The 23722-nt window shown below is 49.7% G+C and overlaps 1 protein-coding gene across 1 annotated transcript in view; it reads left to right on the top strand.

Moving 5' to 3' along the window:
- Positions 1–4734: 4734 nt before the first annotated feature.
- The window catches only part of LOC134520460 (proto-oncogene DBL-like), a 62238-nt gene continuing 43250 nt past the window's right edge, over positions 4735–23722 (top strand). Inside the window, exons 1-4 of the mRNA XM_063345832.1 lie at positions 4735–4913; positions 17439–17507; positions 18050–18164; positions 23399–23489. Coding sequence (XP_063201902.1) covers positions 4787–4913; positions 17439–17507; positions 18050–18164; positions 23399–23489 — 402 coding nt within the window. The 5' untranslated portion in view covers positions 4735–4786. The remainder of the gene's footprint in view (positions 4914–17438; positions 17508–18049; positions 18165–23398; positions 23490–23722) is intronic.

The raw sequence follows: 23722 nt of genomic DNA, 5'->3' as shown, positions 1-23722 counted from the left end.
TCTGATTAATATATATTCGTTGTCTCTCTTGTCTCCTGGGATGCTCCTAGGCCAGTCGTTTATAACGTGGGGTTTTCTATGGCAGTACAAGGGGGACCGTTGATATTTTTGCTGGGGGTAGATGTTGCCGGCACGACCGTACTCAGTTCTCTGATGTGAAGCAGGATTTGCCAAAGAAAACACTGGTTGCTTCTTTAATATATTTACTTTTCCATCAAGGTATTAGCAATTTTGCTGGTTAAGAGCTGCCGCACATAGCTGGTTTATGTGCTCTAAACCCATTTCCCTCAAAAATAACGCCAAATTAATTGATCTAACTTTGTAGAAGAGTTGAACTCGGCACTTTAGCTGCCATTTAGGAGCCGGGTAAAAAATAATGTGGGTCGATGTGCCCAGCTTCCGTGTGTATGTGGGGAATTTTTTGTAGTGCTGTGCATTGGCTCTGGGTGTCATGGCTCCCTGTAATAAATAAGAATTTTTTAGTTCAAGGACTAGAAGTGCACAAATGAGGATTATTCTGTGGTTTGTAAAGTGCCTGGAGCGGGTGGAGATATTTGCATTGATGAAATTCCAACAGCGCAACAAAACTGTTAAAGCAGGACTCGGAGAGTTTGTATAATGCACAAGAAAAACATATAGATTTATTTTTCTTTAGATTTTTTTTTTTTTAAGGACATGGGTCTGATTCAAGCAGAAATATTTGTAATGAAAAACCAACAGTTTGAAAAACTCTTGTTTTGGCTGCTTCGGTTTCTCCAGCTCCCATGAGCCACCGGAGGACAGATGGCTGGTCTATTTAAAACAAACTATAACCTTTAAGAAGCAGCTTCTACTGTTGGAAACCAGATATGCGCATTGAGAATCTTAATAGCCCGAGGGACCCACAGTGAAAACCACCTGAAGAGGTGGAGAGGGTTTTACTCTGGGCTGGCACCCCGCGATGAGGGGACAAAAGTGCTGACTGGAAGCGATGGGTGAGGGCTGCAGGTCACCAGGTATCGCAGAAGGCACCAAATTCCCATTCAAAATGCTGGTGTAACCCTCTGTATTAGGAAGGAGAGGCAATGTTGTTTTGTAAGTGGTTTTCTCACATCGGCATGGGTGATGTCAAATCCCGGTCCTGATAAAATAGGGGTGTAGGTGTAAGTGGCTTCAGTGGGGCTGGGATTTCTGCTGGGCTGTGGTGCCTCCTGGAGCAGCCTGGAAAGAGCCCGTGCTGGACAATACCCCGTGAAAATCCTCCAAAACGTGCCCGTGAAATCCTCCAAAAGTCCCAATTTTTGAAAACCAACCAGAGCTTAATTACCCTCCTCCACAAGTACTTTGATGTCGCTGTGCTTGTTCCGGAGGCAAGCAATTCTCTTCCCCATCAGTTTGACTCCAAACTACGTTTAGCCAGCTCTGCTTTCCCAGTTCCCAGCACCACCCTTAAAAAAAAAAAAAAAATTTAAAAAAGAAAATAAAATCAAAGCCCTTCTTACCCGTTTTGCCCATTGGGAGTTTAGGCATGAATAAAATGAGCAGCAGCTGGGGCTCGGGGGGCTGAGCAGGGGGCACGGAGCCGTGCCAGGGGAGGAGAGGGTGGGTGGAGGAATTGCCTTTAGAAGTGATGGTGTGGGGCAAAGGTGTTGGCAGCAGCCTTGGAGGCGGTGGAGGAAAATGGGGTTTGGGCAAGCCAGGGAAAAAAATTTGCAATAATTGAGCCCTGGAGTATTGAGATAATTTCTTAGGGAAATTACCCAGCACCCACGGGACTGCTGGGACAGAGGCCGGAGTTGAGGGTGAGAAGTTAAATTAGCCTATTGAAGCAGAAACTCTTTTCCCCAGCAGCTGCCAGAGGAAGAGTGTTTCTGAAGGAGAGTCTGGGAGATGGGGTGGGTTGAGCTGATGGCGACAGATGGGCTTTTATTTATCAGAAGCCTCTAGCGAGCGACGTCTCCGGCGATGCCGCAGGGCTGGAGCAGCCGGACCCACGGCTCGGCCCTTGCTGCCGGCACCGTCCCACGGCGGAGGATGAAAGCAGTGGCTTTTGGAAGTTGCAGAAGTCAAGCCTATGTTTTTTTTCAAGTTCTATCAAAAATATATGCTGGGGAGAAACAGCTGATGTCATTACTCGGATCAGCCTCAAAAGGTGAGCGCATCACGGTGAGGCTTCGGATGTCTGTGCTTGCCTAAAATGGAGCATTCCTGTTTGACTAAGCAGGTATTTTTTTGAAGGGTGATTTCTAAAAACCAAAGAATGGCACCCACAAAACCTTTGAGCCTTTACCTGGGAAAAGAGGAAAAAAGAAAAACAAGAGAGAGAGAAAAGAGAGAGAGAAAAAAGAGAGGGGGTTTTGGAATTTCTTTGAGTTTTTTTTTCACCAATCTCTGATCTGGAATTAATGAAATTAGTAGGAATTCTCCCTACATCTTTTCCCTGAGATTTAAAGGTAAGGAATTGCACCCACATGAAATAAAACTCTGCAAAGGGAGGTACAGGCAAGACTTTCCCCAGTACTTTCCCTCTATAGACAGATGTGTATGTGCCACTCTCAGGGTCCTGAACGCTGTTATGGGCCTGGATGGGAAATGCCATCCAGCCACGTTTCTGGCTGTCATTGTTTCCTTTTTATCCGTCTCCTTGTTCCCGCTTATCATTCCGTGGGCAGGCAGACAGTAACCCTGGTCTCTGGGGGAGACGGAAATGCTGAGCAGCTTCTGGCAGCGTGAAACCCGAGCAGCTGGATGGTGCAGCTGCTGAATGCCGTGCTGGAATAGCCAGGCATTTATTGGGAAATGCCTGGAAGGAGAGGCTGGAAGCAGCCAGGTTCCCAAAACAAGAATCTTTGTGGCCACACAAAGCTTGGGAAGATGGTAAGGAAAAGCCGTGACCAGTTATCCTTTTGAGGGTACACGCAGCTTTTCCGTGCTGAATCGGCTGGAGGAGGCACAGCCTTGGGATGTGCAGGATCCCGACTGGATCCACATCCAGTCTTCATCAGTTTCTCTTCCCTTCAGAGAGCAAGGAACGGATTGGTTCCCAGACCACGGGGATCACATGGCTGTGTCTTCTACTGGCTAGCTTTATGTGTCCTGAAGCCGGGGTTGGAAGTGGGCAGGTATCGCTCAGCGGTGGCGAGTCCCGGGTACCGCAGAGCATCCTCTGCCCAGTGCTAACGCAAAAAAAAAAAAGAGACATTCAGCGCTTGGATGGGCCTCAATTCTGCAGGCGCTGTTGCAATTCAGGGAAAAGAGCATTCCTGCGATAAGAATACAGAAGGAATGCGGTCTGGCTGTCTTTCCATGCTTGTAGCCCTTGCCTACAGCTATTTTATAACCGTGTTTTACTGCTGTGCACCTGAGCTGGATTTTTTGATGCATAAATGCACGTGAACTCTCCCTGTCGCACAAGACGTGCTTTATGACCAGACAGAAAATCATCTATTCAAACTGTTAACTTAACAAGGATCTGCTGTGTTACAAACAAGGAACACTGACTGAACACATTTTTCCTTGAAAAATTCTGTATCAGTGTAAGAAGGGACACAGTCTACCAAACAACAGTGTTTTTCATACTACCATTGTTAGACCTTGGGTCCTAAATTAATAGCCCCGACTGCTGAAGTGTTGGAAAAAGTCTGCTATTATAGTAAGGAGCATAATTAAAAGGTTGTTTTGGAAAAACAGGAACATCCACTTCTCTCTGCTGCCTTCCTGGGCAGCTCAGGCTCCTGTCGAGGATGAGTTGGCATCGTTTGAACCTCACAATCGGGGAAACTGAGGCTGGTGGGTCAGGGTGGCGGCATGCTGAGAACTCTGGCCAGCTTTGGCTATAGCATGGCTTAACGTCATTCTCACAGAAATTTGCTAGGTGATTAAAACAGCTTTTTTTTTATTATTTTTTTCCTCTTAGATAAGTGCTATAGGCGCTAAGGTGGGGGGTAGCTCTGGCTGAAGGGCGGTGTGCTGGGGGACACTGGAGAGTAGGAGTAAATTTAATAAAAAATGAATTAAGAAAGGGGAAAAAGTTAAAAAGGGAAAAGAAGGGGGAGAAAAGGGAAAAAAGGAGAAAAAGAGGAAAAAAGGGTGAAAGGAAAAAAAGAAAAAGGAAAAAAGGAAAAAGGAAAAAAGAAAAAAGGAAAAAGGAAAAAAGAAAAAAGAAAAAAGGAAAAAAGAAAAAAGGAAAAAAGAAAAAAGGAAAAAAGAAAAAAGGAAAAAAGAAAAAAGGAAAAAAGAAAAAAGGGGGAAAGGAAAAAAAGGAGAAAAAGGAAAAAGGAAAATAAAGAAAAAAGAAGGAAAGAAACAGAAAAAAGGGGGAAAAAGGACGAAAAGAGGGGGAAAGAAAAAAGAGGGAAGGGGAAAAAAGAAAAGGAAGAAAAAAGGGGGGAAGAGGAAAAAGGGAAATAAAGGAAAAAGGGGGGGAAGGAAAAACAGGGAAAAAAGGAAAAGAAACAGAAAAAAAGGAAAAAACAGGGGAAGAAAGGAAAACAAAGCGAAAAAAAGAAAAAGAAAAAAGGGGAAAAATAAATTAAAAAAAAAGGAAAAAAGAAATAAAATAAATTAAAAAAAAATAAATGAAAAGAAGAGGGCCCAAGGGCCTGGGGCGCTGGGGGCGGAGGCGTCGGTGCAGGGGGCGGAGCGGGGGGCGGTCGGGGTCCGGCCGGGGGCGGAGCGGAGGGCGGTCTGGGGGCGGTCGGAGCGGCTGCGGCGGCCGCCCGCTTCCCCCGGCCCCGCCTGGCGCCGGCCCGGGGCGGCGGGCCCGCGGCGGCGGAGCGGTGCCGGCGGGGGAGCGCTGCCGCGGGGCATGGCCATGGCCCCGGCCCCGGCCCCGGCCCCGGCCGGCCCCCCGCCGGGGGGCACCTCGGCGGGGGAGATGGAGCGGTACTACTGCCTGCTGCGGGCCGCCGCGCTGCTGGAGGCCGCCGCCGCCGGTGAGTCCCGGGGGGGCCGGTGTCACAGGTGGCCGGGGGGGGGCGGCGAAGGGCTTCCCCCCAGCCCCATCCTCCCTCCCTCCCTCCCTCCCGGGGGTCCCTGTCCCTCCGCGGAAGGAGCCTGGCTCCCGGCTCGCCTCCCGCCTCCCGGAGCCCCGGGGGGTGCCCGGCTCCTCAGCGGTAGCCGGGGCCGCGGGGGGGGGCGGCAGCGGGGCCGGGGTGCGAAGGCAAGAGGGGGAGGTGTGTGGGGCCCCGGGGCCGCCTGCCGAGGAGCAGGGTTCCTTGCACGGGGGGTGCTGAGGAGTCCGAGTGTTACTTATTCTGATGGATGGCAGGAGCGGTGTGGAATGGCCCCGTTTTTTAAGGAGAAGCTGTTTCCCGTGGTGCTGCCGACACGTCCTTCTTGTTGGAATACATGTTCAAAATGCATTTTGAAGAAAGGCGATTGTTTTCGGTGAGCAGAAGGATGTTTGCCGGTGCTGGTCCCCCTCTCAGAGTCCCCATGTCTGAAGAAGTCTGCCTTGGGATGCTGCACCTTCGCCTGACAACTGACGATGTGCCCTTCCCCACTTTCTGAAGTAGAAAAGCAGTAGATGTGTGTAAAGCGTGTCCCTGTGAGACACCCCCTCTCCCCTCCCGCCTTCCTTGGTCTTTAAACATCGCTTAATGCCCGGCTGTGCTGGGGAGCGCGCAGGTGATGCTGCTGTGGTTAGATGGCTGCACACCCCCAACGTGAGAAGCAAATGCCAACTGATCCCTTCCTCCCCGGGCTGTAAACCGCTCTTGTGCTTCCGCGGGGTTTCCTTCAACGGACGACGATCTGCTCATAAACTGTGGGGAGCCCTGACTTTTTTGTTATTTTGTTTTCTTGCGGGAGAACAGGTTGTGGGGTGTTGTGTTTTTTTTTTCAGGGGGGTGGGGGGGGGAAAATCCCCTTTCATAATCCAGGAAAGGTAGTGGCATTTCGGGTGACTCCAAGCCTCGCTAGAGGCCGGATACCTTGTCAGGAGGCGAAGGCGCTCATCATTCCTTATTTGTTCACAGCTGGCAGAGTGCTTGGAGCCGTGCCAGGCACAGAAAAGACACACTGACCCAAAAAGAAAAAAAAAGAAAGCTTCCAATCTAATTCCACTTTTCCTTGACCTCTTTGCAAAGCACGGTTTGGGGTGCAGGAGGAATTTCTCAGGGGGTAAGTCCCAGGTGAGGACTTCACCGATGTGTCAAGAGATGCTCCGCGCTGGTGAGACACCCCCCCTGCAGTGCTGTGTCAAGCTTTGGAGTCCCCAACTTAAAGAGGACATGGACCTGCTGGAACAGGTCCAGAGGAGGCCACGAAGATGCTCCGAGGGCTGGAGCCCCTCTGCTGTGAGGACAGGCTGAGAGAGCTGGGGGGGTTCAGCCTGGAGAAGAGAAGGCTCCAGGGAGACCTTCCAGCCCCTTCCAGTCCCTAAAGGGGACACAGGAAAGCTGGGGAGGGACTCTGGATCAGGGAGGGGAGTGACAGGACATGGGGTAATGGTTTTAAACTGGAAGAGGGGAGATTTAGATGAGATCTGAGGAAGAAATTCTTTGCTGTGAGGGTGGTGAGCCCCTGGCCCAGGTTGCCCAGAGAAGCTGTGGCTGCCCCATCCCTGGAGGGGTTCAAGGCCAGGCTGGACAGGGCTTGGAGCAACCTGGTCTGGTGGGAGGTGTCCCTGCCCAGGGCAGGGGGTGGCACTGGATGGTCTTTAAGGTCCCTTCCAACCCAAACTGTTCTATTATTCTGTGATATGGTTCTGTGCTCTTCTGGGATGATGTCCACGATGGCACCTGCTGCTCTGCTGTGGGTTGTCCTGCCCGCCAGACCCATGCTGACCTGTCCGTTTGCCCCCACCCTGCAAACGGGGTGGGAAAATGTTGGCAGGGGTGGTCAGGGTCGGTTAGCAAAGGATGCTACCTGAATGGATGTGATTAAAAAACCCAGTCTGATCCTCCTTGTGCTGGTGGGGGCAATGAAACACCCACGCTGCTCGAACAGGAGCCGGGTGACACAGGCATGAGGACGCAGATGGTGAACGTTTCCTATGAGCGATGTAACGGAAACCAGGTGAAAGCGGGTTTCTCGTGAGCATGAGCCCCGTCTTCCAGCAAGCTCTTGGCAGACGACCTTTGTATAATGCTCACACAAAATCAAAATATCTCCACAAAGGCACGCTTGTGTGGGGATAGCTGCAGGATCTGGACGCGTGATTTGGCATCTACATAGATTCTTAGAATGAGATATTGAAAAAGATAGGAAGCTGCGTAAGGTTCCCCAAATCATGAGATGAAAAATAGATCAGAAGGTTGTTGGGTTTTTTTTCCCTTCATCGCTGATTTCTGAGCATTCAGCCTGATCTGGGACCATGTTTTAACCATTTCCCTTCGTGCATCAGCACCGGAAACTGCGTCGGTCGTTTCTAGTGGAAGGTGATGCTTCCCCCGGATCTGCCTTAGAGTAGATATAAGCCTATATAAATCCCAAGCCTTTTATAGCCATCCTTGTCTTTAAAATGGCTTGGGCTCCATCGGGGACCTGCGAGAGTGCAGGGCCAGCAGCATCCGGAGGTTCTGCGCCGCCATCGGTCGGGACCCCTTTGGGTGGACCATGGAGGAGTAGTAGTTTGGGAGCAGTCGGTAGTACGTGGGATGTGCTTCCTCTCCCTGCGTTGCATTTCCTACAACTGCGGTTTAACAGTTTGTCATTCATTTACCAGGACAAAAGCAAAGCGACAGCAGGGCTGTGTGGGAGGGAAGCGACCAAAGTGTAAAATAATGGTGAGGGAAAGACAGAGTCTTCCAAAGCGCCGTCTTTGCCACCGAGCTGGAGGACGCTTGGAGATGTGGAGCTCCCCCCGTGCACCTGGAGATGGGGAGTTCAGAGCTGGGATGTTGCTGCTGGTCGTAGGTCGGAGCCTTTGGTTAAAGTCGGTTTTGGCAGGTGGGACCCACAAGGAAACCAAGCGAGTGCCTGCAGCCGCCTCCTGCAAATGGGCAACTTCGTGCTGGCGGACACACGAGTCGCTGTGACGGTGGTTGTTTGGGCACGCGTGAGGGTCCCCATCCTCCTTAGCTTGCTCTGCTGAGGCTTCATCATCCTATGGGATGGCTCCCCTCTCACGGCGCAATTGGAGGACATTAAAAAACAGTGGGCAGAGGAGCAGGAGGGCGAGGAGCTGTGGTGGAGCCACCTTGTCTTCCCCATCCCTTTCCCTCCCGGGCGATGCCAGACCTGGTTTGGCAGCGGGGCTGAGTCAGGAGCTCCTGGGGCAGAGCTGTTCCCTGGGAACCTGCACTGGACGCTGCAATTATCCATGTGCTGCTCCGCGGGTGTCTGTCCAAGGGCTGGGTGGAGTGAGACAGACAGCGAGTGACAGCGATACCCTCTCCCCTGGTCCCTTTCTGTGCCACTGACCTTCTCCTGCCACAGGAAGGGGGTTTGCCGGATTGGGAGATGCGCTTTTGCTCAAGAGGGGAATGCCAGAATTGAGCATTTCCATTTTGGGAAAATTGGTTTTAGTTTCCCTCATTTTGCAGCAGAGTGATGCCATCACGGGAACCCGGCTGTCGGACTTAGTTTCCTGGCTATATGGGCTCTGAAAGCAAATAAATCCTTCCAGTGACTTCGGTGAACTTAATTCCCGGTTCCTAGGCAGGTAACGGGGCCCAAGGATTTACTGCTGTTACATCTCCCGAGAGATGCTTTGTGCACAAACCTGGGATTCGGCTTGGAAAAAGCAACACTTGCATGGTATCAAATGAGGTGAAAGTTAATTGAGGTGTGCAGGTGTGTTTTTTATTTGGCTTTGGGGTTCTTTTGTGCTGCATGGGCTCTGGTTTGGAGGCTGACGATGTTGGCAAATGGGCCCCGGTGCTGGTGTGTAAAACACCTGTAAACTCCTTCCCGAGGCTTCTGAAAGGGAGGAGTGACTGAAATTGGGAAGAGGAGAAAAATTAAAAGTGCACTGAAGCTCCTACATGTCAGAAATGCAAGAAACTGGATTTTCTCGACTCCCACACCGCGTTGGAATCGACATGGGTGGGTGTTGAGAAACTTCATTACGTTTCTTGCAGTAGATGTAAATTCACGTATGGTTGAGCCGGCTTTTATCTTTCCTAAATTTTCCTTAGTTTGGGGTGATAGGAGAAGGCAGTTTTTCTGATTGGATGTCAGCACATCAGAGCATCCCGTGTTTTTTGTTCCCTGGCATTAGCAGATTAGCCGCAGCAATGACAGGAGAGGCAGTACGCAAGCCTTGTTTCCACTTAGTTTGCTTTTGGTTTGCCTTTTCTGAGCAAAGCTTCCACAGTTTGCCAGCTGTTAAATCTAAATTGGAAGAGATTACCCCCATCCTTTCTCCAGATCCCATGGTCCCCAGCACACAGGGACACCATGGACCTTGTAACCTCCCCTGAGCATCCTCCGCCTCGCTGGTGGCGCGGCTCAGCCCCGGCTCCCAGGGATCTTTCTGCTTGCTTCAGCTCCCAAAATGGTCTCAGAGGGTGAAGTTCCCGTGAATGTGGGATCCTTGGCTGGCTGCGCCTGGTCTGGACACGCTGCCACCCGATCCCTCCTATTGTAAGGTGATGATTCAGCTGGTCCCATGAGGACATTGCTCCGTGGGACGGGCACACTGCCTGCATGATGGTCCACAAGCCTCGGCTGCACTGAGTGAACATTTTCTCCCTAATTCTCATCTTTCTTTTTTTCTTTCACAGCATTTTCTTTTGCATTTTCACTCATATCCCCAGCGTATAGAAATCTAAGCCTTTTGAAAAGGTCACTCTAGTTTTTCAGAAGCTTTGGTTTTGGGTTGGGTTTGGGTTTTTTTTGGTTTTTTTTTTTTTTTTTTGCTGAATGGTTTCTTAGCTGAGCATGCTCCTGGGTTTGGGTGATGCGGATGGGTGTCTGTGCTGAAGCATCGACTGCAGATAAGCCCCGGAGGGCCTCAGCAAGGAAGCACGGCCACCAGGTCAGAAGAGAGGACCATCTGGTGCCGTATCCTACCTCCTACGCTGTGCTGGAGCGGGCGTGTGGGGAGAAGTAAAAGAAGGAGCTTGCAAACAGAGTGAGCCTTTCCTCAAAATACCCTCCCCGTTCTGACAAAGGATAATTTGAGCAGTTGTTGAACCAGGGATGGTGACCAACCCATCATGCCTAGTGACGGACTGACCCTCCTGGGGCTTTCCATGGCCTTTTTGAATGGCTGGGTGTTTTTGATGTGTTCCTGCCTGACGTGTCCGCCTTGGTTTCCCATCTGTGACATGGGATGAGGCTCCTGGTAGAGTTTAGATCATGATTTTCGCTGGGGCGTGCTCACACGTGGACAGTTACGGCGGCCGTTGGGGAAGAGGGGTCTGCGTTCATGCCCATGTGGCCACAATGGGGAGCTGGTGCTGGTGGCTGCCCCTGTGCAGGGACAGGCTTTGCAGGGGCTGTGTCCCTTTGAAACCGTGGCGTGGTGGCTGCTGCTATGCGTCCGTCCCTTCTGGCTCTGAAGGAGGAGCTTTGCTGCTGACCCGCCTCTATAGCAGACTCTCCCAGGGCCACCCTGCCAGCATCACTGGGCTCCTGGGATGGCCCCCGGGCCACCTGTAGCCTGGGGACCAGCCAGCGCCTGAACCACCCGTTCCATCTAAATACACCCTGCCCATCCTTGGCTCCCACCATGTTCCTGGGGGTGCAGCTCTTCCCATGGCTCTGCCATCCCTTGTCCCTTGTGTTCTGATGCTCTTCCCAGGAGCTTCCTTGGAGAAGCAGGTTTTGCAAGTGCATCTGCCAAGTCGAGGATTTACCGAGAGATTCACGTGTGGTGGGGGGAGGTTTGCCAGAACCGGCCGAGGAGCCCCATCGTCTTCCTCAGGATCGATAAATACATCATGGACACAGCGGGGTGTGAGCTGTCCCCGCGGGGGACAAAGGAGCTTGTGGCACTCGAGGGTATCGGAGCTTTCTGCCATAAATATTTCAGTGGGTCTTTTGTGTGGCTTGCCTGGCACGGGGAATGGCTGCACCGCCTGGAACTGCAAACTGTTGAGTGCGCAAGGTTTTAGCGTAGCGGCAGAAATTGCTGTTCTAGCACGCGGATGGCTAAAGGTGAATTTGCTCCGCCTGGGTCCCCGGGACAGCAACAGGGCTTCGTCTGTGCGACAGGTACCCCCGGTGACAGGAGCGTGTGTGTGATGCAACTGAAGGTCGTTTTGGTGCACACGAGGGGGTGTGCAGCTCAGAGCTGCTGTTAGAAATGATTACATCTATAGCTTCTGTGCTGCACCTGAGGAAATGCAGAAGAGGACCGCAGCAGATTTTGCACTTTGCACGATCAAGTCTCTAAGTTTCTGGGGTGTGGAGAGAAGGAAATTTGATGTAGGATATCCCTCACATGGGGAAAAGTCCCCACAGATCTAAACCTGTGGTCAGGCTATTGCCTCTGGTTTGAAAGTGTAATTGCAACACAAGGTTGTTCACCCCCATGTGCTCTGCAGCTCTGCATGACTTTGGTGGAACTGAGTAGAAATGTGTCTTATTAGCAGGCCCCTCTGTTTTTCTGCCCTCTGAATTTTTACAAGTCCCTCATTGGGACCTTTGAGCCCCTGTGAGCCAGCTGCGAACTCCCTTGTAGGGGAAAATGATCCCTTACCCTTGGGTCCCCAGGGAGGAAGCCACCGAGTCCTGGCTGGTGGACTTCATGTCTGATCCCAAGACCTTCAGTACTTTGGTGCATCCAGAAACCGGTCCCGTGGGTTGTGGAGACCTTTTCATACTCAGCTGTCCAGGTTAGTCCAACGCCACCCAACAGGTAGTTCAACGGGGCATTTAACACCCGCCCTTTGATCCCAGCTCTTGCACAACTAGTATAGATGTGGACACCTGTGTTGGCCTGATGGATGGGGGCTGCTGGGGTCTTTTCTGCTCTTGTCATCACACATGCTCGTGGCCCTTTGGAAACATCTTACCCTGTTGGTGCTTGTGCCTGTTCCTGTTTGTGCATGAGGAACCGAAGCCATGGGAGACATGATTTGCTCCCAGCTACCAAAAGGGTTTAGTCTCAAAGCCGGGAAGCAGCCTCAGGACCTTGGCTGTCAGTCCTCTGCTCAGACTAGGTCCTGTAAATAACCTTTAGGTGAATACAGCAGGCCTTGTTGAGGAGCACAATGTCCTATTCTCTGCCCAGCGTTCTCCGATGAACATGCAGTTCAGCAGGGTGTCTCCACCAGCGTCGTGCCGCCTGGCCGGCCACCAGCCCCTCCTGGCCGGGGTCCCCGTCGGTGCTGTGTAAACACCCGCTCTGCACGTACGCAGCATGGCGTCCCCTTCCTGGGCAGATTGGAGAGGTGGGAGGGTGGAAATCAGGATCCTACCCCAGGGATAAGCTTGTTGGGGAAGCCACCGTTTCAAGGCCGTGCAGGTGGGGCACGATGCCCGAAAGACCCTGGCCAAAGCGGTGATAGCAGCATGTCCCCCTGCTCCTTCCCTGCAGCCAGGGACACCCACCCTGTCACTCGTGCTTTGTGTAGACCTCGTGCAAGCGTGCCGTTCACGGTAGGGCAGTTTGCAGGCAGCGTAAAATAGTGTATTTTTCTCTAATAACTCCCTCTGTCTTGCTTTCTGGACACGGCGTGCTGGTAGGGAGAATGGTGATGTTTCTTGTTGTGTACTGGATGGAATCCAAAGTCTTTTGAAATTGCTCGGGGAGAAAGCAGGGTGAGGCTCAGCGGCTGGGATGCACACCAGCGTGACGGAGCCTCGGCTTTCCTGCGGCAAGCTGTGGCCCCATGTATTTTGCAGAAAATTAAATTTCAAGTGAAATTGTTCCCCTTATCCAAAGTGAGTGCCCAGAGCGATGGGCTGCGGGGTCCCTCCTTTTTTAACTGTTATAACAACCTGGACTGAATGAGGGGGACAAATTGTAGGGTGGTGCATGGATCTTTCTCCTCAGATACAGGACTGTGTTTCTATTCTTTGCCCCAATGAATATTTAATTTTGCAAAGCAGAGCAACTTCAGCCGGAGAAGCTGAAAGGGCCGCGCTCCGCGTTGCACAGGGTTCCTGGTTGGGACACTCTGCCCTGAGGGATTTCTGTTCCCTCTCCTGTGCGAAGCAGATGAGATGGAGATGGTTTAATCCTCATGGCCATCCCAGCTTGTGCTCCATCAGCATTTCTGGGAGGTTCACACTGGTGCTGGCCATGGACAGGGCTGCCTGGGGCTCATGGAAACTCCCCGAGCACCGGACCTTCCTTCCAGCCCTGTTGGTGTGTATAGGTCTGCGTTACGGGTGTCGTTAGCCTCGAAAGGAACTTTTGGGGGCAGGTGGGCCTCGCTGTGGTGGGGTGACCTGAGACAGACACTGGCTGATGACCCCGGTTAGCCCAGAAAGTCAACGAGGGCAATGGAAATATGTAACAAACCCGCAGGCTGCCTTCACGCTGCTTCATTGGGTGGAGATGTCCAAGCAGCTGAGGACAAGCAGATCATGGAGAAGCTCAACGTGATCCTTTATCCTTTTCATTTAGTTTACTTCCGTTTTGTTTCCTAGACTACGGCAGCAACCCTCGCATGAAAAGCTGCTATTCTGCATTCACAACAAAGCCACCTCCAAATGGATTTTGTAGTTGCAGACAATATTTGGTGGGTGTTATAAAGTGTAAGGCACTGTTACATCAGCTTGGCAGATGCATTACACAGCTGCCGTCTGCAGATGCCGTGGGCCTGCAAAGTTTGGGATAGAAAAGAAAACAATAGTTACCAAAGATTAAAGCACTTTGGGGCTTAATTGAGTTTTACAAGAGGAATTTGGACTCAGACTCTCCTCTCTCTGAATGTCACTGCAGACCTCCACTGTACGTGAAAGTCCCGCTGTGCTTGAATTGCTTCAAAAGGAAACATCTCTTGATGTTCCAGTGATACCAATAAGCACTATTCTTAACAACCGCCGTCAGTGCGATGGCCTTGAGATTGGTCCTGTGGAGAGGACCCAGCAAAACGCGCTGGGCTGTGTCACCCAAATGATGGGGACAGGGTAGATTCAGCAGGGCTCCCTGCTGAGCCACAGTAGTTTTTCTTGGAAGAGTAGAGACTTTGTATTTCCCCTTTGTCTTTTCCCCACTTGGCTTCACGCATCCTCCGGAGCTCTGTGCCATGGCAACGATCTCTGTAGAGGAGTCTCTGAATGTAATAACTGCAGCAGCATTTTATAAATACCCAATTTAGAGCCTATATAAAAAATGTTACTATGCTGCTGTGACAGTTTGTCATCCAGATGCTGCTGATTTTTAGCAAGAGCCTGAAGCCCGAGTTCATACCAGCTGTGTGGGGATGGCGGTGTGGTTTGTGAAGTGCTCTGGGATGCTGTAACGCGAGGGGCTCAGGCTGGATTTTATAACAGCACAGCTCTATTTGATAGTAGCTGATGATCACAAAGCCTCTTTTTAAGAGAAATGAGTGGACGTGTGTGAAACCTTGGCTTCCTCTGGCTTGTGCCAAGCAAGACACAGGCTGGCCATGCTGTTCATAGCCCCTGCCGCGCAATACCCCGGGGTCTTTCCTGTACTGTCCCAAGAGCGTCCTTCAAATAAGAAATCCCCAGTTTGCTAATGAGCATCAAGGGAAGCCTTGTTTGAGAGGCGGGTATCTTTGGTGCCCCACTGCCTTTCACTGCTCTTTTTCCAGAGATCAGTATTTGAGGACAAAGGTCATGTTTCTGTACAGGATTTATAGCAACATCCAACTGATGTGCCACAGGCACAGCAACACACTTGTGAATTTGATGCCAGCACTTGATTTTCCCTAACGTATGCCCAGGAGGTTGAGTTCAATGGCCACTGCCAAGGGAGCGATGAGTTGGCCAAGGAGTGGCTCTAATGGGACCACAATCACCCTGTTGTTGTGCCTTGACCTTACCAAAGGGCAGCTGTCCTGCTCCTCCGTCGCTTGTTGGAGTCTCCTACCCCGCAGGAGATGGGGAGGGATTATAAGGGAAACGCTTCCCGAGCCCTTTGCTGCCTGGAGTAAATTTCTTCCCACCTGTTTTTTCCTCCAGTGAGTTATTTTGGGTGCTTAACTTGGGACTGCTCAGAAGGGCCTGGTTTTCTGAAGGTGCTGAGTGCCCTCTTCCAAAAATATTATAGAATGGTTCAGGTTGGAAGGGACCTTAAAGATCATCTAGTTCCGACCCCCTGCCCTGGGCAGGGACATGTCATCCCTTGGGAAGCGAGAATCTCAAAGGCATAAGGGTGTTTAGGAATCTGGGTCTCCACCTCTCTGTCAAAGTCAAGGATGAAACTTTCCATGGAATAAAATGTTGGGGAACAAGGTCCTCACTGGAAACCAGGACTCCCAAAGCAGGTCCCTCCTTGGGTTGTTCCCGACCATGGTGGGAACCCCAGTCCTGTGGCTCTTTGTACCTCAAAGCCAGAAATGCCAGGCGCCCCTGCGGACATGGCGCTGATGATACTTGAGCTGGTGGGCTGTGTGGGATGGGGTGGTCCGTGCCCGCGTTGGCAGAGGGCACGGCATGGCGGGTCCTCCTGCACCCCCTGGCACAGGTAGGGATAAAACATTCATTGGTTTTTGCAGTTTCCCTGATGGTCATTGTGAAATTGCAGTTAAGAGAGATTGAAGAGAATAAGCACCCGGCTCTGGGGTTAAAGTATGCATTTTTGAGATGATTTTTTTTTTCCCCCTGGAATGCGAAGTTTGAAAATATCTGTGGAAAAATGCTATTTTTTTCCCAACCATGGTTGTCTCCAGCTTAGTTTAAGGCTGCGTGTTGTTCTCAGTGAGAAAATGTCTTGTGAAACTTAAATTAAGTGATTTTTTAATTTTTTTTTTTTTTTTTTAACCATGCAAATTTTAATGCCCTTTTCCCAGCCCGTTTCCTGGACAGGTCTCAATACACCATCATTTCCCTCCCATATCACTGCAGGGCCAGGAACAAAAGCTGCATTTACGGCGAACCCGGAGCTGCGTTTGCTTTTAGCATCGAGCACCGGCGTCGCGTGCGGACGTTCTAGCGCGGGGCCGCGGAGTCAGCCGCGGGCTTTTGTCTTGTATTTTCAAAGACCCGCATGTTAGATAGTATCTACTTCCTGCATTGGAGCTCATTAAGCATGATTTTGATCAGTGTGAAACTATTGAGCTGGGGAAAAAATAATTAATAGAGAAAAAAAAAAAAAATCCGTTGCCACTGTTTGTCCTTAGGTTAGGTGAAGCAGTTGAATAAGAGAGAAATATTTGAAATATCTTGCAAGACAAACTTCTTTCTTAACAAGACCAATTCCGGAGGCTGTTAAAACGAAGAATGTTTCTGTAGCTGCCAGTGGGACTCAGGCCCCGATCCTTAACGAAGAAAAATAACGTTTTTATCTACAAGAGGAGGAAATAGCGGCACGTGAGAGCAGCCCATGGCCAGTGGGGGCTGCGGGATGCAGAGAACCCCCCACCCCGGGCATCTCTGGGCTGCGGTGCTGCAGCCCCATTTGGCAACTAGAGGCCCGAAACATCCTTCAAGAAAGCAGAAGTGACCAGAAAGCCTTTGGAAAAAGCGAAATAGAATAAATATTGATTACACCAGAGTGCGCTGAAGTGTGCGGCCCGTGTGATTTAAAACAGCCGGAAGACTCCTCCCTGGGACCAGCTCTGTGAAATAATCAGTGTTTAAAATTTGATTATCAGAAAGCACGAGGGCTTTAATCTGTATAGATGTGCTTTAAAATGTTTATTTGCAGGAACAAGGATGTTTAATTTCTAGTTATCATTCCATTTATAGATAATCCGGAAAAATGCCTACCAGCTGTAAGCTCCCCTTGTGTTTGGTCTGGTTTTTCTTCCCTTCTCCCGGGGAGAGGTAAAGTCGTTTATATTCTTCCGATGCGTTTTGTTGCCACTGAAATGGTCAGTGTGCTAAATATGGCATTAAAACAGCCTCTCCCATTATTTAATTAAGAAGAAACCTAATAACCGAACGTAGGAACGACAGCCTTTCCAGTGCACGTGGCCCCGTGCCAGATGAAAACAAGATTTCAGAAGCTTATTTGCTCAAAATTAAAGACTGTAACAGTCTGAAAACCCAGCCTTACTCCCAGTTAAACGCAGTTCCCTTATTCCCAGTGCGGCAGCGTTGGACGCTGCCCTGCCCAGCGGAAGCCTCGGCCCATTGTATTGCCAAGGCGAGGAGGCACTGGGGGAGTTTGTAAAACAGGGGGGTTAATTTAGTGACTCCAAAATATAAATATTAACATTGGATGTACCTTGGTGGGGGGAGAGCACTCAAGTAGTTCATTTGGTAGGATATATTTGCTGCTGACTTACGGTGTTTGCCCTGTTAGAGTCATTAGAAACATTGATTTCTTGGAAAACCGTATATCCGTCGGTATGAAATTTCGTATGTAATTTAGGGAAGCTGCATTTGGTTCACGTCCCACCTTTGGGTTGATAAACGTGTTTGCTTTGGATTTTTTGCTTTCTTTTTGACTACTGCTTTTGTTTTTTTTTTTTTTTTCCCAGAAACTGCAATACCCATCTGTGCAAAGGACATCAGTGATGATTTGATGAAAGAGTTTGCTTTTCTTTCTGGTGAGTACGCTGAATTTCTCCAGGGTCTCTACGTGGTAATTAAATACTCCAGATAAACTTCTGCGCTATTTGGCAAAATGATACTCTGCACGGGATAATATTCATCAGGTAGTCGCCAGTGCCACTAGAAATGTTGTTAATAAAACATTGAGGCAGTTTGGAAGAGCATATTAGGTTTCTGTCTCAAGCCATACTGTAAAACATTCTTACCTTCAAACACTCAACGCATTAACAAGTGTTTTGCTTTGAAATGTATTTCTGTAGGTTCCAGACCAGCACAATGATTTCTCCTTGTATTTCTGGCTTCTTTTGCTGTCCCGTGTAAAGCCCACTCCGTAAAGAAAGGAAAAATGTGGTACCTAATACATTTGTCTTGTGCCACCTGTGAGTGTGTCATGCTTGAAATTGGAGGCAGGATTGGACCCATTTTTTCTGTTCTGGTGGTGCAAAAAAACCCTCTGTACTGATGGTTTTCTGCCCTGACTGGTGGACCTGGGCTTTGCTGCTGGTCCTCCTCCAAAGCATCCTTGTCTGTATTCCAGGTGGCCGGGGGAAAGACAAGGCTTGGATTATCACCCTCCCCGACAATGCTCGCTTCAACGAGGTGCCTGAGGAGATCGTATCCAAAGTCTTAACATACCTAACGTCAGTCCCGAGGTATGTGGCTCCCTTCTAGCTCTTGCCTGTGATGGGCAGAGGGGTCGGTCCCACCTGGGTCCGGGACCCCAATGCGTGGGGGTGAGGGGCATCTTCAGCTCTCAAGAGCAAATAAGAGGGAGAAGACGAACGATGCAAGCCCTTACGGTGTCCAGGCCACGGTATTTAATGTGCCAGTGAATACAGAGTAAAAAGTGGACATCATCATCCCTATGACTTGTCAGCCTACATGTATCATAAATTTACTTTATTAAGTTTGTAATTAACAGCGAGCTTTCCTTAAGCTTTGACATGTGTCACCGCTTAAATATGCTGGCCTACTGCAGAATAATATTTTGACATGTACAAATAGAGAGTCATTACCCTGGAAAAAAGAGAAGTGTAACCGGAGGAAGAGACTAATTACAGGAGCGAACCGTTTGGGGTCCCCATTACGTGGGGTGGCTTGGCAGTGTGCCGCAGAGCCCGTGTCTCGGGGTTGAGTGGCCGACAGTCTGCCACATGCAGGGCTCTGTACTTAGATTAATGGCCTTCCTATTTCTTTGCCGCTGAGCCTGGTGACTCAGTTACCTGGAATGCTTAATTTCCTTGAATAATGCCTGTTTTGGCAAATTTCTTCCTGCAGGGAGAGCAGGTTGATAGCAGCTAGGTGTGAGCTTTCCATCAGCGGCTGCTTTGGAAGAAGTACCGTGTGTTTAGCCACTTCTGCAGGAAAAAAAGAAGAGCTTCTGGTTCCCCTGTCCTCTGTAGGGGATGGACTCTGAAGTTTTGTGGGCTCCTGGCCCCCAGAGCACTGTCCCAGCAGGGACAGGAGCGTCCCATGGTGTGTCCCATGGTGTGTCCCGGCCGCAGGGGTTTCTCCTTCGTGCTGTACGGCCAGCCCGTGTCTGTGCATCTGTACTTCCCAGCTCTGCTCCGTTTCTCCAGGGCTTCTTGTTTCATGTAAGGGTGAACACCCTGGCATTAGCGTGATGAGCTGTCTTGCTGTCCCTCTAATAGGTCCAACTCAATCAAGAAACTAATGAGAGCTGTGATTCAAACGTGTTCAGTGTGTTATTAGGAAAACCACTTTAATCGTGCTTCTCTGCTCCTCCTACCACCACAACAGCCTGCCTCAATACCTGACCGTCTTAAAAACATGTGGTTTTTAACACTTTGGAGCTGAAAAGGCTGTGGTGTCGGGGAGCAAGGAAAAGCATCGCGTAGGTGAGGACAGAAGGTGTGTGTCAGCTCTGGTACCCCTGGGTGTGCATCCCTTAGCTGCATCACGTCATGGGATCCGAGCTTAGACTTTGGGTCAGAAAGTCCCTAAAAGAGGTCAATATTTGACCTGCGTGTCAGAGTTAGCTGTGGGTGCACCGACACCTCCCTGCCACATCCCTGTGGGTGGGTACAGGGGTCTCGGAACACGCCGGCAGTGCCTTTCCTGTGCAACCAGTAGCAACGACCACGTATTGTCCTACCAACACCAGGCTGAGGAAACCTCCCAGGGTGTCGGATTTGCAGGATTTGGGGAAGCTGAATTTCATGAAGCATTTTTCTCCTGGAAATTAGATAAAGGAGAGGGCTGCTGTAAGCTACTCTTTGCTCCTCAAAGCCAGTGCATTAATAACAGAGCCAGGAGGAAGGTGAGCCTTGTAGACAAGCTAATTTTACTTTAGGATTCCTGGGAGCATAGACTTAGCAACAAATGCTGATCTCTTGTGTGCCCTAAAAGAATTTATTTCTTCCAATGTTAAGTCAGAATTTCAGTAGAAGCTTTAAGAAGAAAAAAAAAAAATCAGTTGAAGTGAGCTATGGTATAGGTAAGATTGTTATTACAAAAAAGTGTCCTGATCACAATTAAAGTAAATGAAAAATTATACTATCTTTAAAAAAATATAAAAATCCCACTGTATACAATGTTGGTGCAGCCTTACCTTGAGCCCTGTGTGCAGTTCTGGGCCCCACAGTTTAGGAAGGATGTGAAGGTCCTTGAAGGTGTCCAGAGGGCAACACAGCTGGTGACAGGGCTGGGAGGAATGTCCTGGGGGAGCGGCTGAGGACTCTGGGCTTGTCTAGTTTGGAGAGAAGGAGCCTGAGGGGCGACCTGGTGGCTCTGCAGCTTCCTGAGGAGGGGAAGTGGAGAGGGAGGTGCTGAGCTCTTCTCCCTGGGATCCAGCGACAGGACACCTGGGAGTGGTTCAAAGTTGTGCCAGGGAGGTTTAGATTGGACATTAGGAAGCGTTTCTTTACCGAGAGGGTGGTCAAACACTGGAACAGGCTTCCTGGAGAGGTGGTCGATGCCCCAAGCCTGTCAGGGTTTAACGGGCATTTGGACAATGCCCTTAATAACGTGCTTTAACTTGGTCAGCCCTGAATTGGTCAGCGGTTGGACTAGATGATCCTTGTAGGTCCCTTCCAACTGAAGTATCCCCTTCTCTTTTCTCTTCTCCCTTCCTTCCTTCTTCTCCCTTCCTTCCTTCTTCTCCCTTCCTTCCTTCTTCTCCCTTCCTTCCTTCTTCTCCCTTCCTTCCTTCTTCTCCCTTCCTTCTTCTCCTCTCCCATCCCATCCTATCCTATCCCATCCCATCCTATCTTGTTTGACTATCCACCTTTTCGGTATTCAGACAAGCTCTGCATGTTTCACTTCATTCGGGCAGTGAAGTACGGAGTGATTTAGAGCACAGGGAGTAACGGCACTGCGAAGGGTGCCGTTGGCTATAAATACCTCTGGATTTAAATATTAGGCAGCAGGTCCTGATGGTGTGCTCTGATCCCACCAGCCATAAGGAGCCTGTGATAAATCTCCCAACTGCACACTCTGAGATCCGATTTCAAGTCCTCCTGCAAAACATCCTCAGTCTTTATTTTTAGCCTGGTGCACCCTGCAACACATACAAAATAAAGGGTAAGGAGGAAAAAAAAAAGTGACAAGAAGCACCCGGAGAGAAATAATCCTCAGTCCAGTTATCTGTCCCCATCTTTTCTGCTGCTGGATGCAAATGAACTCACCCCTTGCAGCCGCGGTGAGAAAGCATTGATTTATTTTTATTGTCAGGCTAAAAGGTACATCGCAGGACTGGAAATCTGATAAACCTGCGAGGCCTGGCTTGCAAATAGTCACAGGCTTGCTCCGCTAGCCCCTGAATAAATTAAAAATTTCCCACAGTAGGTTTCAAGGCTTTTGGACAGCTGGGAACTTTCTTCTTTGTGTGCGTAAGGGAACTGATAAAAGTAAATTAACATGCTGAGAGGCTGCTCCCTGAGTGTAACCTTGTCCTGAGTCAATGCAGACTTTGCATACTTTTATTAACTGACAATGCACTACAGTCTGGCTGCCTTTTTTAAATTACGTAGATTCTGGGGTTTTTCTTCAGGTTTTATTACAATGACAGCAGTGCTGTGTAAACACTATGTTTTTTCTTTTTCTTTTCTTTTTTTTTTTTCCAGTGGTAGCCTGTTGGGAAATACCGTGGGGAGTTGTGGAATTGTTTCTCGTAGGATAGAGACCTACCTTGTAAAGTTTTAGGGTGTGCTGAAAAACCCGAAAGGTTTTATTTTTACCTCAAACAAAAGGATCGTTTGGCCCCGCTCCCACCCGCCGGGGTCGTTTAATTCGTGGTGGGGGCGAACAGAGCTGACAGAAACCTGCAGAATCATTTCGTGTTGTCAAAGCTATTTTATCTAAAAAAAGTTTGGGCTGAAAAGTTGTGCCTGATTCCAGCTCGCAAGGTGGAACCTCAGGCTTTATTGCATACCGAAGTTCTGTGTATGACCCCTGTGTAAAATACGCTGTTCCTTTTTCTCTGCTCTTTTCTGCTACGCCTCGACGGCGATGTACAAATCCGCACGAAACCTTTGCACTCTGGGTGTGACGTTAGAGGTCCCCGGGATATATTTGTAGGACAGCCTGGGAGCTGGGTGCCTCTACATATCTTCAGGCAAACTGTTATTATGAGCCAAAGGGAATTTTATTATTTTCTTTTTTTTTTTTTTTTTTTTCACTCAGCACAACTGCTAATGCCTTTTTAATATAGTTGCCAAAGACATGGCTACCACAAACCAGAGCAGCAAGATGTGCATTGAGCGAAAGCTCCCGCACTGCCTTCAAGTGTCTATTTATTTATTTTTTTTTCTCCCTGTAGTGAAGTTGCCAAGTATTGTCTGCCATGTGATACTTCTGAGCAATCCACCGCGTGTTTTCGCTTGCCAAACACAAGAGTTACTGCAAAGGGTGCCTGCGCGGGGCCGTACCCGGTGCAGATACCTGACCCAGCTCTGGGGAACCAGCAGCCCTACTGGGAGCCTCTCCCGCAGCACAGAGACACCCGGATAGGGTGGCGTGGGACGCGGCTATCCTGTTTCAGCGGCCGCAAAATAAATATTGTAAATATTGCTTAAGTATCCTGTAAACCCACTCACGTTGGAGGACTTGGTTACAAGCTGGCGTACCCTTACCTGTGCGCAAACGTGATTCCAGGTGGTAATTCTGCCCTGGAGTGTGTATTGTTACGGGTTGAGCCCGGACCCAGCGAGCCTGGGCAGGGGATATTTGAATTACAGACAGGAGCTCACCTGCGCGTTAGGGTACCCGCCAGAGCCTGCGTCCCCGGTGCTGCTGGCTGGCTTGGGCATTTCAAAGCGACTTAAAGGATTTGAGTGTCAAAAGGGATTGTTGCGTGCAAAGCGAACCAGAGCACACTGGAAAGTGCCTCAGAGCAATCACTGCTTCTCCCGGGGACCTCGGGAGGTGTTGGGACAGCCTGGTTAAGGACCAGATCCCCCTTCCCTGCCTTGATGTCACCTCTGTTTTGTGCCAAAACAAGCCGGGAGTTGTCACTCGGTTGATGTGACCTGGGCAGACAGGTACCGAGCTTTCTGGGAGGGAAGAGCTCAGCGGTGAGGGCAGGGATGAGCATCTGCGGCTGGTGGAGGCTTCCGGCCACCCCTGGGCTGCTCTTGCCTCCCACCTCTGCAAGGTCCTTCTCAAGCCCAATGCGTGTCCACCCTCCCACGCAACAACGCCCATGATGCATAACCCTGGGCTAACCCTAAGGTGGGACATCCCAAATTTCTTGCCGGTGTCTGCTTGGGGAAAATTTTTTCAAAGGGAATTTTGGCAATTGTGGAAATGTGAAAATGTGGTTGGTATTCTGTGCACTTGGGTTTGGGGCTTTTTTGGGGTTTTTTTGGGAACAGAGTCACATTCCCTCAAAATGTTATCTGGTTATTGGTATTTTCTTATCTCATAGTCAACATGAGTCTGACACCAAATTTATCCTAATCCTGGATAGAAGATTGGACACATGGACATCTGTCAAAATGACTCTCCAAAAAATAGCAGTAAGTCCTCTTTAATGTTAATTTCTTTTAATGTACTAAGTCATGGTGCCCATTACGTATCCCTTTCAGAGAACACTGGGAACCGGGAGCAATGGTGCTCATGCGTTGTCTCTAGGTAGTGTTTTGTTTTATAGCCCTTTAATTAATTCAGTCATAGCTCTGTGCCCTATTCGAGTGCGTAAATGAGCTGTTTGAGTATTAACTGATTCATTTGCGCGTTTCTGTACTACTTC

Source organism: Chroicocephalus ridibundus, chromosome 9 (genome assembly GCF_963924245.1).
Source record: "Chroicocephalus ridibundus chromosome 9, bChrRid1.1, whole genome shotgun sequence".
NCBI lineage: Eukaryota > Metazoa > Chordata > Aves > Charadriiformes > Laridae > Chroicocephalus > Chroicocephalus ridibundus.
The sequence above is the reverse complement of the archived record's forward strand: the minus strand, read 5'-3'. Positions and strand labels throughout refer to the sequence as shown.